This window comes from Eulemur rufifrons, chromosome 29, assembly GCF_041146395.1.
Source record: "Eulemur rufifrons isolate Redbay chromosome 29, OSU_ERuf_1, whole genome shotgun sequence".
NCBI classification, from domain to species: domain Eukaryota; kingdom Metazoa; phylum Chordata; class Mammalia; order Primates; family Lemuridae; genus Eulemur; species Eulemur rufifrons.
This window is the reverse complement of record NC_091011.1, coordinates 88,613,470-88,627,323: the sequence shown is the minus strand read 5'-3', so window position 1 is coordinate 88,627,323 and position 13,854 is coordinate 88,613,470. Positions and strand designations below refer to the sequence as shown.

The window sequence follows — 13,854 nt, the reverse complement described above, 5'->3', positions numbered from 1 at the left end:
ATGGGGTTAGTGACTTCCTGTCTTCCCTTTCTAAAATCTTAAGTTCTGTAAGAACAGAATCTTATCTGACATCTTTAGCACTGTATTCCCAATGTATAGGTGGTTAAAAACCTAAGTTAAAAAAACAAAAAGTTAACTGGGTATGGTGGCTCATGCCTTTAGTCCCAGCTACTCAGTGGTCTGAGTCAGGAGGATTACTTTAGGCCCAGAGTTTCAGACCAGCCTGGGTGATACAGTGAGACCCAGTTCCTTTAAAGCAAGGAAGGAAAAAAAAAAAAAGTTGTGCTTTTGGGGCAAGTCATCAAGCTACTCTACACCAAAAATAACTGGATGGAAGAAAATTCTGTCCTATCTACTTTCATAATTGTGATGCTATAAAAAGTTAGAAAGTACTTTGAAATAAATTTTAGAAAAAGTGAAAAATCCTGTTTCACCCATCTCCTATTCTTCTGGCCCCAAGAATTCCTAAAGTATGATTTAAGAGTTCCACAATGGTCACTCAACATAATGGTCAGCCCACAGGAGCTACTTCAACAATAAATGGACTGCGCTGACCTCTAACTTCTGTATACTCAGGGCAAGAATCCACCTGCAGCAGATAAATTGCAAGAGTTTTCACATTAACTGTCAGCATACAAATGCCTGTGATGTTAGCTAAGGAGGAGGTGTACAGCACTGTACTTAAGCATGAGCTTTGGAGTCCTTGACCCCACCGCTTACCGGTGTGTGGTGCTAAGCAAGTCATTTCATCCCCTGGAGCCTCGATGTTCTCATTGATAAATGTAGCTAACACCTACCTATATCACAGGGAACCCAAGAGGATCAGCTGAAAGGCTCCATAAATCATTTACAATAGCAGGTAAAGCAAAAAAAAAATAATAATCCATAAAGGGTGGTTGCATTATCAGAAGCATCATAACTCCATTCCTCATTCTTGACCAAACCACTTTAATTTACAACTTTAATGAAGAACATGAAGTCCGTAATTTCTTGAAATTCTCACCTGGCTCCTGCAAGAAAACAAAAGTGGAAAGCTTTAAGTACTTTTCTATTCACTAATTCAAATCTGTAATTCTTGTTTATTCAATTATTCAAGCATTTATTGAGCACTGATCATGAGAGAAACCTTGTAAAGGAGAGAAGCAAAACCACCCTTCTCTCAAAGGGTTTACAGTACAGGCATTGAAACAAAATGTTAACGCTTGTGTGGGGGAATTACTCGGATGTCTGTATAAAGACAGAAAGAGATTCGTGTTGACAGACATGTTAATATCAAGGGAACAGGAGGCCAGGTAAGGACCAAGACTTCTGCCTGTCCATAAGCAAAACTAAAGACAAAATAAATTACAAAACAGGTTAGTTGCCTGCCCTTTGGTGACACTTTATCCCAACCCTCCTCCTCCCTACAGACCTCAAAACTGCTGTAATTTTCATGCCAATAAGTTACTAATAATTAAAATTAAAATGGCAATACTAGTAGTAGTATTTAATAGGAATATTTAACTATCACGTAATGCTTCCTTTCCTAAAACAATTTCCAAGGCATTTTGAATGATGGCAATTACTGAAGTGCAAGGATTAATTTAAAAACATGTTATGGCAGATGCGGTGGCTCATGCCTATAATCCTAGCACTCTGGGAGGCCAAGTAGGGAGGATCACTTGAGGCCAGGAGCTGGAGACCAGCCTGGAGAACACAGTGAGATCCTATCTCCACAAAAAAATAAAAAAAGGAAAATTAGCTAGGCGTGGTGGTGCTTGCCTATAGTCCTAGATATTCAAGAGGCTGAGCCAAGAGGATCACTTGAGCCCAGGAGTTTGAAGTTGCAGTGGGCTATGATTATGCCACTGTACTCTAGCTGGGGACAGAGACTCTGCCTCAAAAAAACAAAAAACATGTTAAAGGAGAATGTCTTAACCCCTGAGAGTTTTGTGGAGAAAGGGAATCCTCTTAGTACCTCCTTTTGAAAGAAAAACTCTTGACTTCCTGTCCTAGAAAATGAAAGGGCCATAACCCTTCACTGTTTAAAAAGTTAATTTCCAGGCGGGCGTGGTGGCTCACGCCTGTAATCCTAGCACTCTGGGAGGCCGAGGCGGGTGGATCGCTCAAGGTCAGGAGTTCGAGACCAGCCTGAGCAAGAGCGAGACCCCGTCTCTACTAAAAATAGAAAGAAATTATATGGACAACTAAAATATATATAGAAAAAATTAGCCGGGCATGGTGGCGCGTGCCTGTAGTCCCAGCTACTCGGGAGGCTGAGGCAGGAGGATCGCTTGAGCCCAGGAGTTTGAGGTTGCTGTGAGCTAGGCTGACGCCATGGCACTCACTCTAGCCCAGGCAACAAAGTGAGACTCTGTCTCAAAAAAAAAAAAAAAAAAAGTTAATTTCCATACAGTTCCATATAGTAATACTCCCATACGCTGGATCTTACCATTTAAACACTGGGGGTAGGAGACTGTATTTCTGCAGTTATATCCTGTAAGCTCCATAGCAGTCTTGTTCACCACTATATCCCCATACCTGGCACTGAATTGGTCTTATTATGTCTTTGATCAATGGATGGATGAAGGGGACCCTAAAATTGTATACTAAGGAAAAAAGAATTTCTAAAATATACAATGAAAAGGAAGATGAGACCAGATCAAACATGAAAATACTTACGGCAGAAATTAGATACATGACACGGTTAATTGTGCTTCATGCTGTTCCAATATGCAGTTTCTTTAAGAGCATCATAAGTACAAAGTCCAAACAAATGTTTATGACAAAAGAGAAATATAACTTAAAGGAATTTGGAGCATACTCACTTACAAAGAGTCTACACTTTCAGTCTTCATCGTCAGGAGGGATACCTAATTCTTCATCTGTCCACTGGGAAGGATCTGGGTATGGAAAGTGACCCTGGTGACAACCATTTAAAAGAAAAAAAAAAAAAAGAATCTATATTCCATGCAACTAATTAAATTTTAAAAGAAATCTTAGAAAGAAAAAAAACATGATGGAGCTAACTGTCATGTACATAGCCCCTGAAATACCACAGGAACAAATTCTACTTTAACTATTTGGTGGCCCAGCTGTTCTGCAATCTGTTCATATGGGCCATGGCCTGAATTTCAAAAACGTCCCCAATTTGGAGGCATAAGCCAGTGATATGTGTTTGCCATGGAGGGTAGGGGAAAGTGGAAACGACAGGTTTCAAAGGTACCTCACACTTTGGCAATGTCTTGAAGTCCTGGCAAAACAGAAATGTTTCAATCTCTCCTGTCATTACTGCTGTGAGATTTGGGAGCTTCAGGTGGATGCCATCATCTTTAATCCTAATCTAAGGGGTATCTGGCTGCATCATCATCTCCTGCCCAGCAGCCTTATATACTCGACTACTGCCCCACAATGACACAGTGGGGTTGTAAACAGTAAGGGTGCTGCCAATTCAGATACCTAAGCAGCTCCTTCTGAGGGACAAGGGCACAGACAAGTTCTAAGAAAAATGGGACATTAAGCAACTGGATGCTTCCAAAACTTGTATACTATTTAAATTTAAGGTTTTTTTTACTATTCTGGAAACAAACCCAAATTTACTAAAATTTACAGTATTCTGAATCAACAAGCAGATTTCGATGTGTTAAAGGTGTAATTTCCTGTAGAACAGTCTGCAAATGTGATAAAAACTCCAGTTCAGGCTAACAATATGTTAGAATATCATCAATAGCTCACTTCCTTCCTGAAGACAAGTTAACTCACATCCATCCCACCCAAACCTGGCTGCCCTGGGCCTCTGGACAGACTAGATGATATTCATCATTTAAAGGAATTTAAGTCTGAAACGTAACCCACTGATGAATGCCTAGTTCAGGAGGTGAAAGAATTAGTTTCCAGTCTTACTTCAAATACAGCAACCTACCAGAAACCATAAGACATGGACCACCTAAATGTACATCCTCATGTAAAGAAGGTTAGAAGATAACATGTTTCATTAAATAACGGGATTCCTGGATATACACATGGACAACACGGTGGTGAGGAATATATCCAGACAGAAAAATGGTCTACAATAGAAAAATATATAAGCTAGGCCATTAATATCTCCTCCTTCACCCTACCCAGAAAAGGACAAGAACTGTTCTGCACTTACCAGCACAGCATCTGAGTCGTGCCAAAAGCGCCAGAGAATCCAGAACCACATGGTTGCACTGAAGAACTCAGCCTTGATCACCTGGGATCTGGTCAGCTGGGGAAACTGTCTATACCGGGGCTCAATATGCACACCACCGCCAGCACTGAGACAAAACAAAAACAGAAGGCAGCTTGCTGCATTTGCAAAGTATTAAATCATCCAAAACTTTGAGTTATATCTAAAAAACTAAGCGGACATTTCTCATCTCCTCCACTGAAATATAGACGGAAAGACAGATTCACAATCCCTTGAAATAACTCATTTCTCATTAAGCTTGCTTTAAATGTATGTAACCACAAACACTGGCCTGAAATGACAAGCTAATTATTGTGAATATTCATTATTTTGCACCAGAAATATGAATGTGTTGATTATAGGGTGCAAAGGTTTTAGCTAAGGGATTATGAACCTGCAGTCTTAGGTCACTAAAGTATTCAGAAAAATAAATCAACAAATTAATTTTGTTCTATTTAGCCATCTATTTTCAAGGAAAATTATCCCCTCTGTCCTATTACAATCTTTATTAAAAGACTACTGTATGGGAAAGAGGACTCACAAATCCTTTCTAATATGCTAATAGCTCTGAACAAAGCAAAGAACCTTAAACAGTAAATTTGAAAAAGTTTTCTGGGTTTTGTTTTTTTCATTAGGCACTGTTGACAAGTTGGCACACAGTCTATACTCAATTTATTCAGTTGGGTTGTAATTATTTTAGGTTAATCCAATTTAAATAATACAATTTGCACTTACTGGGGCTATTTCTAAGTCCTATTCAGCAGCCATACATATGCTAATACACAGAAATGGATAAAAAATTTAAAGAGAATTCCTACACAAAATATTTTTACCAATTTCAGTCCAGGTGAGAATCAGCTTATAAGATAATATTCTTTTGTACAGCATACCAATGAATACCTGTACCAAAAAAGTACACTAAAATTTCATGTCTTCATAATGTGTAGATTTGTGAACAGTAATATTGCTATGGTTCTTTGTACATGTTAGCTAGGACTGTTTTTTATCCTCTCCCACTCTAAAAAGATTATTAGCATTATCATTTATTGAGTGTTTACCATGTACCAGTTACCAGGCAAAGAATTTTATATGCATTATCTCATTTAATTTCCCTAACAACCTTATGAGATAGAACCTATAATTATAAATGTTTTACAAATGAAGACACTGAGGTATTGTTTGATGGCAAAGCCCAAGATCTTGCCTACAGATACGTACCATTAATAATTATCTAGGCTGGGCGCGGTGGCTCACGCCTGTAATCCTAGCACTCTGGGAGGCCGAGGCGGGTGGATTGCTCAAGGTCAGGAGTTCGAGACTAGCCTGAGCAAGAGCGAGACCCCGTCTCTACTAAAAATAGAAAAAAATTATATGGACAACTAAAAATATATATATAGAAAAATTAGCTGGGCATAGTGGCGCATGCCTGTAGTCCCAGCTACTCGGGAGGCTGAGGCAGGAGGATCGCTTGAGCCCAGGAGTTTGAGGTTGCTGTGAGCTAGGCTGACGCCACGGCACTCACTCTAGCCTGGGCAACAAAGTGAGACTCTGTCTCAACAAAAAATAAATAAATAAATAAAATTAAAAAAAAAAATAATTATCTCATTTTATGAATCAAAAGACATGACTCTTAATTAGAATTCCACTGGGCGCAGTAGCTCATGCCTACAATTCTGGCTACAAGGGAGCTGAGGCAGGAGGATTGCTTGAGCTCAGGAGTCCGAGGCTGCAGTGATCACACCACTGCACTCCAGCCTGGACAAAGGTGCAAGACCCTAACCCTGTCTCTTTAAAAAAAAAAAAAAAAAAATTCCTATCAGCATGATAAAACCAATGTTACCACACTGAAATAAAATACCATTTTTCCGTAAATATTTATCTAATATATAACAATTCTATTTGGAAATCTCTATTTAAAATAATGGATGATATGATAGGTGATTTTTATTTTTGCAGATATGCGTGTATATACATATGTATGTGTATATATATATATATATTTTTTTTTTTTACAGTGACCACACATTACATTTAAAAGGTTCCATCAAACATCACCACTTTACAACTTGAAGAATATAGCATACTGTTTCTGTAATGTCTTCATATACTAATTATATTTAACAGTATTTATTCAGGATCTACCTGTGCATATAGATAATGCATTATGTAAACATGTAAGATAATTCAATATAGTGTAACAACAGCCTTCCTCTTTGATAGGTACAAGATACAATCTAGGCATAAGGGCTCATCAAATAAGTAAAACTTATTAAAATAAGATTTGAGTAAGGCCAGGATTATAGTTCAAATCCCACCTCAGCAACTCTTCACATTTCATTCTTGCTAGAGTGATATGTTATTTTAACTATGACCCGAAGTAGGTGGGCCATTGATTGCAAGGTGAGTATCTTTTTGAACAAAGATTTGAAAGACTGCAATTACAGAAAAGGAACAGATGACACAACTGCTGTGATTAAGGAATGTGAAGATTCAGTGAACACCTGATTATGTTAGGTTCCAAAACAGGTTGTTAATGGCACTGTAACAAACTAGATATTCTGAACAACCCTCCAAACTGAAACTATGAAATTTTTTTTTTAATTTTTATAGACATCACTGACCAGGGACAACATAAGGAAAGAATCTACCTAGGGCAAAAATCCAAGTAAAAACAAGGCCTAGGAAGAAAATAAGCACTGAAGCTGGCATTCATCTAGAGTCTTTGTCTACCTGGACAGCTGCATGAGGTGGGGGGGGACCAGAAAAGCAGCCTGGGGCCCGCCCAAAATAAGGAGTCTAATTCTGAGAGCCCTGAATAAAGCTGCAGCTGAACAATAGAAGGGTGAATGAGAAATAAACCTGCCATGGAGAAGGGAACAGGAATTTGTTACCAGAAGCCAGTCCTCAGGTAGGTTTGCACCCAAATCCAAACTACCTGGGTTGTGCCTGTGTGGTTCAAAAACCCCAAGCCAAGAAGTTAAAGTGATCTTGGATTGGTGGCACCTTCAAGAGGCTAAGAGAAGCAAGATCTCAAAAAAATTCCAGAGAAAATGAGCTTGCAGTCAAAAAATATAAGGAAATATGACATTACGAGTGAGTCCCATAAGGAAGAAACAGAATAGGGAAGAAACCTAGAATTTTTAAGAGTCAAGTTTAAAAACAAAACTGCACCATAACTCTAAAAGTTACTTTTTTTTAAAAGACAGGGTCTCACTCCTGTAGCCCAGGCTGGAGCACAGTGGTGCAGTCATAGCCCACTGCAGCCTGGAACTCCTGGGCTCAAGCCAGCCTCAGCCTCAGTCTCCCAAGTGGCTGGGACTACAGGCGCACGCCACCTCGCCTGGCTAACTTTTTGTATTTTTTGTAGAGATGGGGTCTCATCCCGCTATGTTGCCCAAGCAGGTCTCCAACTCCTGGGCTCAAGCGATCCTTCCACCTCAGCACCCCAAAGTGCTGGGATTACATCCCTGAGCCACCGCCCCAGCTAAGTCACATTTTTAAAACATAAATCTGACCATATTACTCTCCTACTTTAAAGCCTCCAATGGCTCCCCATGACTCTCAGAATAAAATTCCCAGTCCTCCAAGGCCCTCCCTAATCCAGCCCCTACTTGACTCTCTGACCCATCTCCCTGCCCTCTGCCTCTACCTCCCTGCTCTCCACTTGCTGCCCACTCTGTCTGGGAAGCTCTTCCTTTGGGGTATGCATGGCTGACTTCTCAGCCCTCAGGTCCTAGTCCAGACCAAACTCTCCCGCACTCCCACACCATCCTAGGTACAACATCCCCATCCACCCCACCCCAAGCACTCTGTTAATCCCCTAATGGATTCTCTTCATACCCCTTAACAGTACCTAAAAACGTGCTTTTCTACTAGTTTGAGTTTTCTCTCCAGAATGTAAGCTTCATTCTCTCTCTTGTATTCTGCCATATCCCCAGCGCTTCATTCTCTCTCTTGTATTCTGCTATATCCCCAGCACCGAGAAAGAAGCCTGGCATATAGAAGACACTCCATAAATACTATCACACACTGAAATAAGTGTGTGCTATGGAAGTGCCAATAGCTCAGTGAGGGGCAGCACTCTCCCATCTCCTCATGCAGGCAAGGGCCATTGCTGGTGGCTCGCCCTCACTGTCTTCGCCCAGGTCACACAGGGCTTTTCCTTCCTTCCACCCCACACTTGCCTCCGCTCCAGATTCATAATCGATGTGGGACTTCAGGCAAGTCACTCCTATAATGTTCTAGCAACTGTTAAATAATATCTGTTTGATCCTTACTGGGCACCAGCCACTGTTTTAACACTTTAGAGAACAGTAATTCATTTAGTTCCCAGGAAAGAGATATTATTACCCCTCCAAAATGGGTGCGGAAACTGAGGCAGTGAGAGATTAAGAAACTTTTCCAAGCTCACACAGCTAGAGTGTGAGTGTGGCAGAGGTGGGATTTGAATCCAGCCACTCTGGGGTCAGAACCCCGCTCTAAACCACGACCCTGCACTGCCTTTTGGTAAAGTGCAGATGATGGTCTGAGTGTTCAGGAACATCACCTGGAAAAACCCACTATTCCGTTTTCAGTCCTGCTCTTAGGGAATCTCTCTGTGCCACCAATTCGTTGCCGGCAGCTCCCTCGGCTCCCAGCCCTACGCTCTCGGGTCTGTTTCTTGGGCTCCCTCTCTCGAATTCCGTGCTGCCCACGCGTCGGCTGTGGCTCTCCTCTCTTGCCCCCACCAGAACACTCTCTGGGTGATCGCCTCCACTCCGGAGCCTTAGACTAAGTCCCCACTCTGCAGCCGAGTGATTGTTCAGAATTAAAAACTTGCCACATGACGTCTCTGATTAAAATTTCCCAAAGAAAGCAATCGTCTGTGTCCTAAACTCCTCAGCCGCGCACCGGGACCCTCGAGAACCCCTCCCTGTCCCTCGCCGCTGCTCCCTGCCTCGCTCTAGACGCCTCCACACAAGCGCCACACAGGCTGCTCCCTCGGCCTGAAGCGCGCTCGCCTCCCAGCTGAGTCCGTCCGCACATCCGCTGTGACTCCCCCGAGCGCAGGCGCCTCCCGTACGGCGGTGGCCCCAAGCATTGTGTCCAGTCTGTGGAGCCAACGGCCTCCCGCCGCCCCGCGGCGCCTCTCGGAGCCCGACTGCGCGCGCGCACTACACAACCCAGCGGGCCTCGGGCGAAGGTCGTCGCCGGGGCCTAGTCCGCTCCGGGCGCCCTGCATCAAGGTGAGGGCGTCCGCAGACCGGCGCTTTCCGCTAGAAGCCGGCGAAGCCCCCGTTCCAGCCCACACTCACTGACGGACTCCGCCTCCTCCAGCCGCCCGCTCGCGGCAGCCTCTGAGGAGGCGACCTCCTGCGCGAACGGTCGGCGCCAGCCGGGTCAGAGCCGACATTCTCGCCCAGGTCTTGACAGCGGTTCCCAGGCAGCCCCCGCCGTGACGTCACTTCCCCGCGCCCCGCCCCGCCGTGACGTCGGCGGCGTCGCCCAGCTGGTGCACGGGGAGAAGCCGGCTGCCTCCGGCATCCCAAGTTAGCGGTACAATCCCCCACTTCCCCACTGCCGAGCCGCCGGGGCCGCACTTGCAGGCCCGCGACGCCTCTCCTGCTTGACGGCCGTTTCGAGACTCTGCTGACCCGCGACTCCGCAGACACGCGACATGCCGGCGGGCTCAGGCGTCGGCTGGGCGGAGCCCCGCGCTCGCTCTGGGAGAGAGGCTGGGCCGTCTTAGGAGCGGGTTCTTGACTCGGCCTGGCCAGGCCCGGGGCGCTTCTTTCTGGGAGCCCCTCTTTGTTACGCCTGTGCCGAGAAACCCCAGCACTAAGTGTGATTCTCCTCCCCTCCTTTGCTGATCTAGATGGTGTTTTCATACTTGTACCTGCCACTCTGTCTGCTGCTCCTGTATTGTCTAGCTGAACCAGCGGTCCTTCCCAAAGTAGTCCCATGTACTCTCCTCTTCTCCAAGAGGCTCACAACGGTATCTTAAAGTCTTCATTGTTTTGTTATTCTGCAAATTGGAACTTCGTTACTAACCAGCAGCCACTGGTTCCCAGATACCAGTAGATGAACTGGTGCTATCAGAATCACCTGAGGAGCCCAGCGCCCTATGCTAAGTCGGGTAGGGCCGGGGAATCTGCATCAAGAATGTTTCTAATGCCTTGATCCTTAGCCAGCCCTAGATGCTTGGCTTTTGTCTCTTAATATAACCTTCAATTTTGGATGGACTCCAAGTCTCTCTGGACTCTTCCCGCCCCCAAATTCTTAGCGTTATAGTTTTTATCAGAACCTCTGGGTTTGATTAAATTATAAACTTAGCCTGCCATCCTCACCTTGGAGATTTCATTTTGAAATGGATCTACTTGCTAAGTTTGATGTTGTTACACTGCAGACTTCATGGAGTCACAGTATTAAAAACAGGATACTTATGAAATATAGACCTGAATTTAGGGATTTGAGTGCATTGAATATGACTGATACCCTTCCTTCTGTGCCAAGATACGGGATACCTTTTGTCTGTAACAGGAAACCTCTCTCCTGAGAGTAAAGTCCACATCTAGCTTATGGTTGCTGAGCTGCCCCATGCCCTCATAACTTCTAAGTGGTGTAAAAACTAGAGGAGAGCATCCACTATTTTCTGGATGAAAGCTGACTTTCCAGTTGATATGCAATAGGTGGCTTTCCCTTGGCTACCGTTCACCAATTACCCTTTCTAGTGACATCTACAAACCACTAAGATACAAAGTCCATGAACTGGAAGGACAGGAGCTTTCTACCCTTCCTGGAGAGATGGCTGACACTACACAGCTGCCTTGCTTCTAGCAAAGAGCAAGGCCATGATTCCAGGGCCACAGGAAAAGCACGGCTTAAATAAAAAGGATCATTAGAACTTGGGAGTCTGACGATCTGGAGTTCAAACCTCAGCTGTGTCGATTACAAGCTCTATGAATTCAGACAAGTCAGTTTACCTATCTGAAGCCAATGCTCCTCATCTGAATGTGAGTCATTTAAGATACTACCTGGCCCACAGCATGTACTCAGGAGATTTTTATTCCTTTGTTATCTCTTCCTTTCCTGGTAGCAAAGTGGTTCAGGTGAACTCAAATTCATTCACCCTCCTCATCTTTGACTGAATTACCAAAAAAAAATCTGTTTTGACTTTAATGCTTGCTGTACTTAACAGCAGTATTGACCCAAATACACCATATGTGGGTCTTTAGCCTGGTTTTTTACTATAAAAAGTTTATGGTCCAAATCAATAAACTATTTTGCCTGTTATAATGAAGGATATTTGTTTTCCAGATATGCTCTAAGAACTCCAAGGGCAAATATCCCTTATTGCATTTTGCACGTTACATGATGACCCTCTTTTTTGGTTATCAGATGAGCACTCTGAATGTTTATTCCAGAAGGTGAGGGAAGGGATGCCAAGCCCTGGCACTGCGCACTCAGCTTCTAAATGCAAATCAAATTCCCAAATTTTAATGAACTGTGGGAACAGACTCTTAAGTGACCTAATGTACAACATTTAACCCAAAATCAAGAAGCTATTCCATAGCTGGAAGTTGAAAACAAAGAGGATGAGAAAAAATTGTTCACAAAACCTCATGTTGCTTTAATTCCCTACTGTGAAAGGCTTGCTTGTTTTTCCTCTCCCTTTCAGTCTTGGAAAGAAGAAAGGAACTCGTTTCTCCAGTGGTTTTAGCAACAATGAAATGAACCTTGGACTTTCTCTGTTAGAGGGGATTGAGTTGCGATCCTCTTCAAGAGAAATGCCAAGCTGCCACTTCATTCATTTATACCCAAGGACGTCAAGTAAGATGCCTTTATAAATCAAATTTCATTCTTAAGATACTTAAGTATATTAAGTGTTCTAAGATACTTATTTTTTAAAGCAGCAAATCACTTGTATGTATTGAAGTTCATCTGCTGCCATTTTCTTCTATATAGCGTGTGTTCCTTCTGTTTGTTTGTTTCTTTATTTCTTTTCCTGCTGATTTATTACAAGTCCCCCAAAGGGCTTTATTTTTTCTTTTCTACATTCTGTTCTGCAGCCTCCTTGAGTCTTCTTGCCCATATGCCAGAGAGCCGGGCATTGGTGCAGGCCACACAATGATGTGAATGCCTTGAAGTTCTTCTCCTTCTCAGCAATGACTCTGGCTTCTCCTAGACATTCCACATGGGTGTGACTGGTCCTGTCAGCTGGGTGGCCAGTTTGAGTTCTTCAGCAGAATTGTCTCCCTTCTTGTGGGCCAAGGGCTTCCTGGGGAAGGGAATGAGCTTGCAGGTAGTACTCCTCCGGCTGCTGCACATTGGTCTGGAGGGACTTGGTGGACTTGTTCCGCCTTCTTGGCTCCACAGAAATACCAATGGTCCTGGCCACCTTCTTGAGGATGCCAGCCACCCTTAACTCATCATGGGGCACCCTACTATGGGCCGGATGGGTGCGGATACAGAACAAGGGGTGATGTGGCATGCTTTTACTTGCCAGACCTTGCACTTGTGGGTCTTCCAAGCCAGCTGGTTGAACCATGGTGGCACGCACAGCTGCCAGTCCTTGTGGAAATGGGGCTTCAGGATCATGGCATTCCAGCTGGGTGCCACGGCTGCCCACGGCCCTGCTCTGCAGGAGAACAGCCAAGTGGAAAGGCTGTGTTCCTTTTCTATTGCTGCTGTAACAGCTCCTGAAGAACTGAGGCCTTTGGTCCAACAACCCCCAGGTTCGCTTGGCATGAGACCCACCCCAGTGGAGCCTTGAGATCCCACAGCCTCAGGAGAGACCCTGAGCCAGAGGACCCAGCTTGGCCACACCCAGATTTCTGACCCCAAAAAACTGTGAGACAATAAATACTGTTTTAAGCCACTAAGTTTTGAAGTGGTTTGTATGTAGCAATAGATAATACAGGCTTGATTAAATCCCTGGGCTTTAAGGAAAGGCTCAGAGAGGCCCTGCTCTGTGTTTGTGCCCCTCCTGCCCCTATGGTGTGAGTGTACACTTGGCCCAAGTGTGTCTGGCTGGTGTGCCCCCTCCCACCTATCCGGAGCCACCCCATCCCCTCACAGCCTGACTAGAATGCCCCCTTCAAGACTTGGGAAGTAAAAAATAACATCTCCACCCCTCTGGAAAAAACCGTACCAAAGGAATCTCTGTCCCACTAAACCATTCTTGCTCCCTAAATGACAGGAATGAGGAACTTTATCCTGACTTTCCATTCACTGTCTAGAGCAATGGTCTCCAAGACAAGCAAGATAACCCATGAGGCTACAGGGATAAGATGTGATTTTTATCTAAAAAAAGAAATTGAGCTTTACAGATATCCCCTCTACAGGCTGATTCTGGGGCCCCCAGAGTCCAGGTCATCTGGCCACATGTCAGGTCAGCTCTCAGAGGACGGTCTATGGGTAGGCCCGGCAGGGCGGGACAGCTGGCATTCACTGTGGGCGTGTCATTGGGTGCAGCCCTTGGCAAAGAGGACACACTGGTTATGTTAACTCTCTGTTGATATTAACCCAAATTAACCCTCGCAAAACAGATGGGGTAGACACTGCCGCAGAGAACCACAGTCTGAGCACTGAGGTGCAAGCCAGGGAAACGTTGAGGAAGTGGCCAAGCTGTTCTGCTCCTGTCCTGGGTCCGTCAACCATTTGATCAGTTTTGTTTTACCTCAAAA

General features: G+C 44.2%; 1 protein-coding gene and 1 pseudogene across 1 annotated transcript; both read right to left on the bottom strand.

Annotated features, from left to right (window-relative positions):
- Positions 1–924: 924 nt before the first annotated feature.
- NDUFB2 (NADH:ubiquinone oxidoreductase subunit B2) lies at positions 925–9,653 on the bottom strand. Its single transcript, XM_069461413.1, has 4 exons — positions 9,484–9,653; positions 4,133–4,277; positions 2,808–2,901; positions 925–1,010 (listed from the first exon to the last, which is right to left on the bottom strand). Exons 1-3 carry the CDS (start codon positions 9,579–9,581, stop codon positions 2,827–2,829), a joined length of 318 nt encoding a protein of 105 aa, XP_069317514.1. The 5' UTR covers positions 9,582–9,653; the 3' UTR covers positions 925–1,010; positions 2,808–2,826.
- Positions 9,654–12,179: 2,526 nt separating this feature from the next.
- On the bottom strand, positions 12,180–12,997 carry LOC138377319 (large ribosomal subunit protein eL13 pseudogene; annotated as a pseudogene).
- Positions 12,998–13,854: the final 857 nt, after the last annotated feature.

Coding starts and splice junctions, on each gene's coding strand:
- NDUFB2 (XM_069461413.1), bottom strand. CDS start 9,581: ATGTCGGCTCTGACCCGGCTGGCGCCGACCGTTCGCGCAGGAGGTCGC. Junction 4,278..9,483: donor GGAGGAGGCGGAGTCCGTCA/GTGAGTGTGGGC, acceptor GTTTTGTCTCAG/TGCTGGCGGTGGTGTGCATA. Junction 2,902..4,132: donor ACGACTCAGATGCTGTGCTG/GTAAGTGCAGAA, acceptor GGTTGTCACCAG/GGTCACTTTCCATACCCAGA.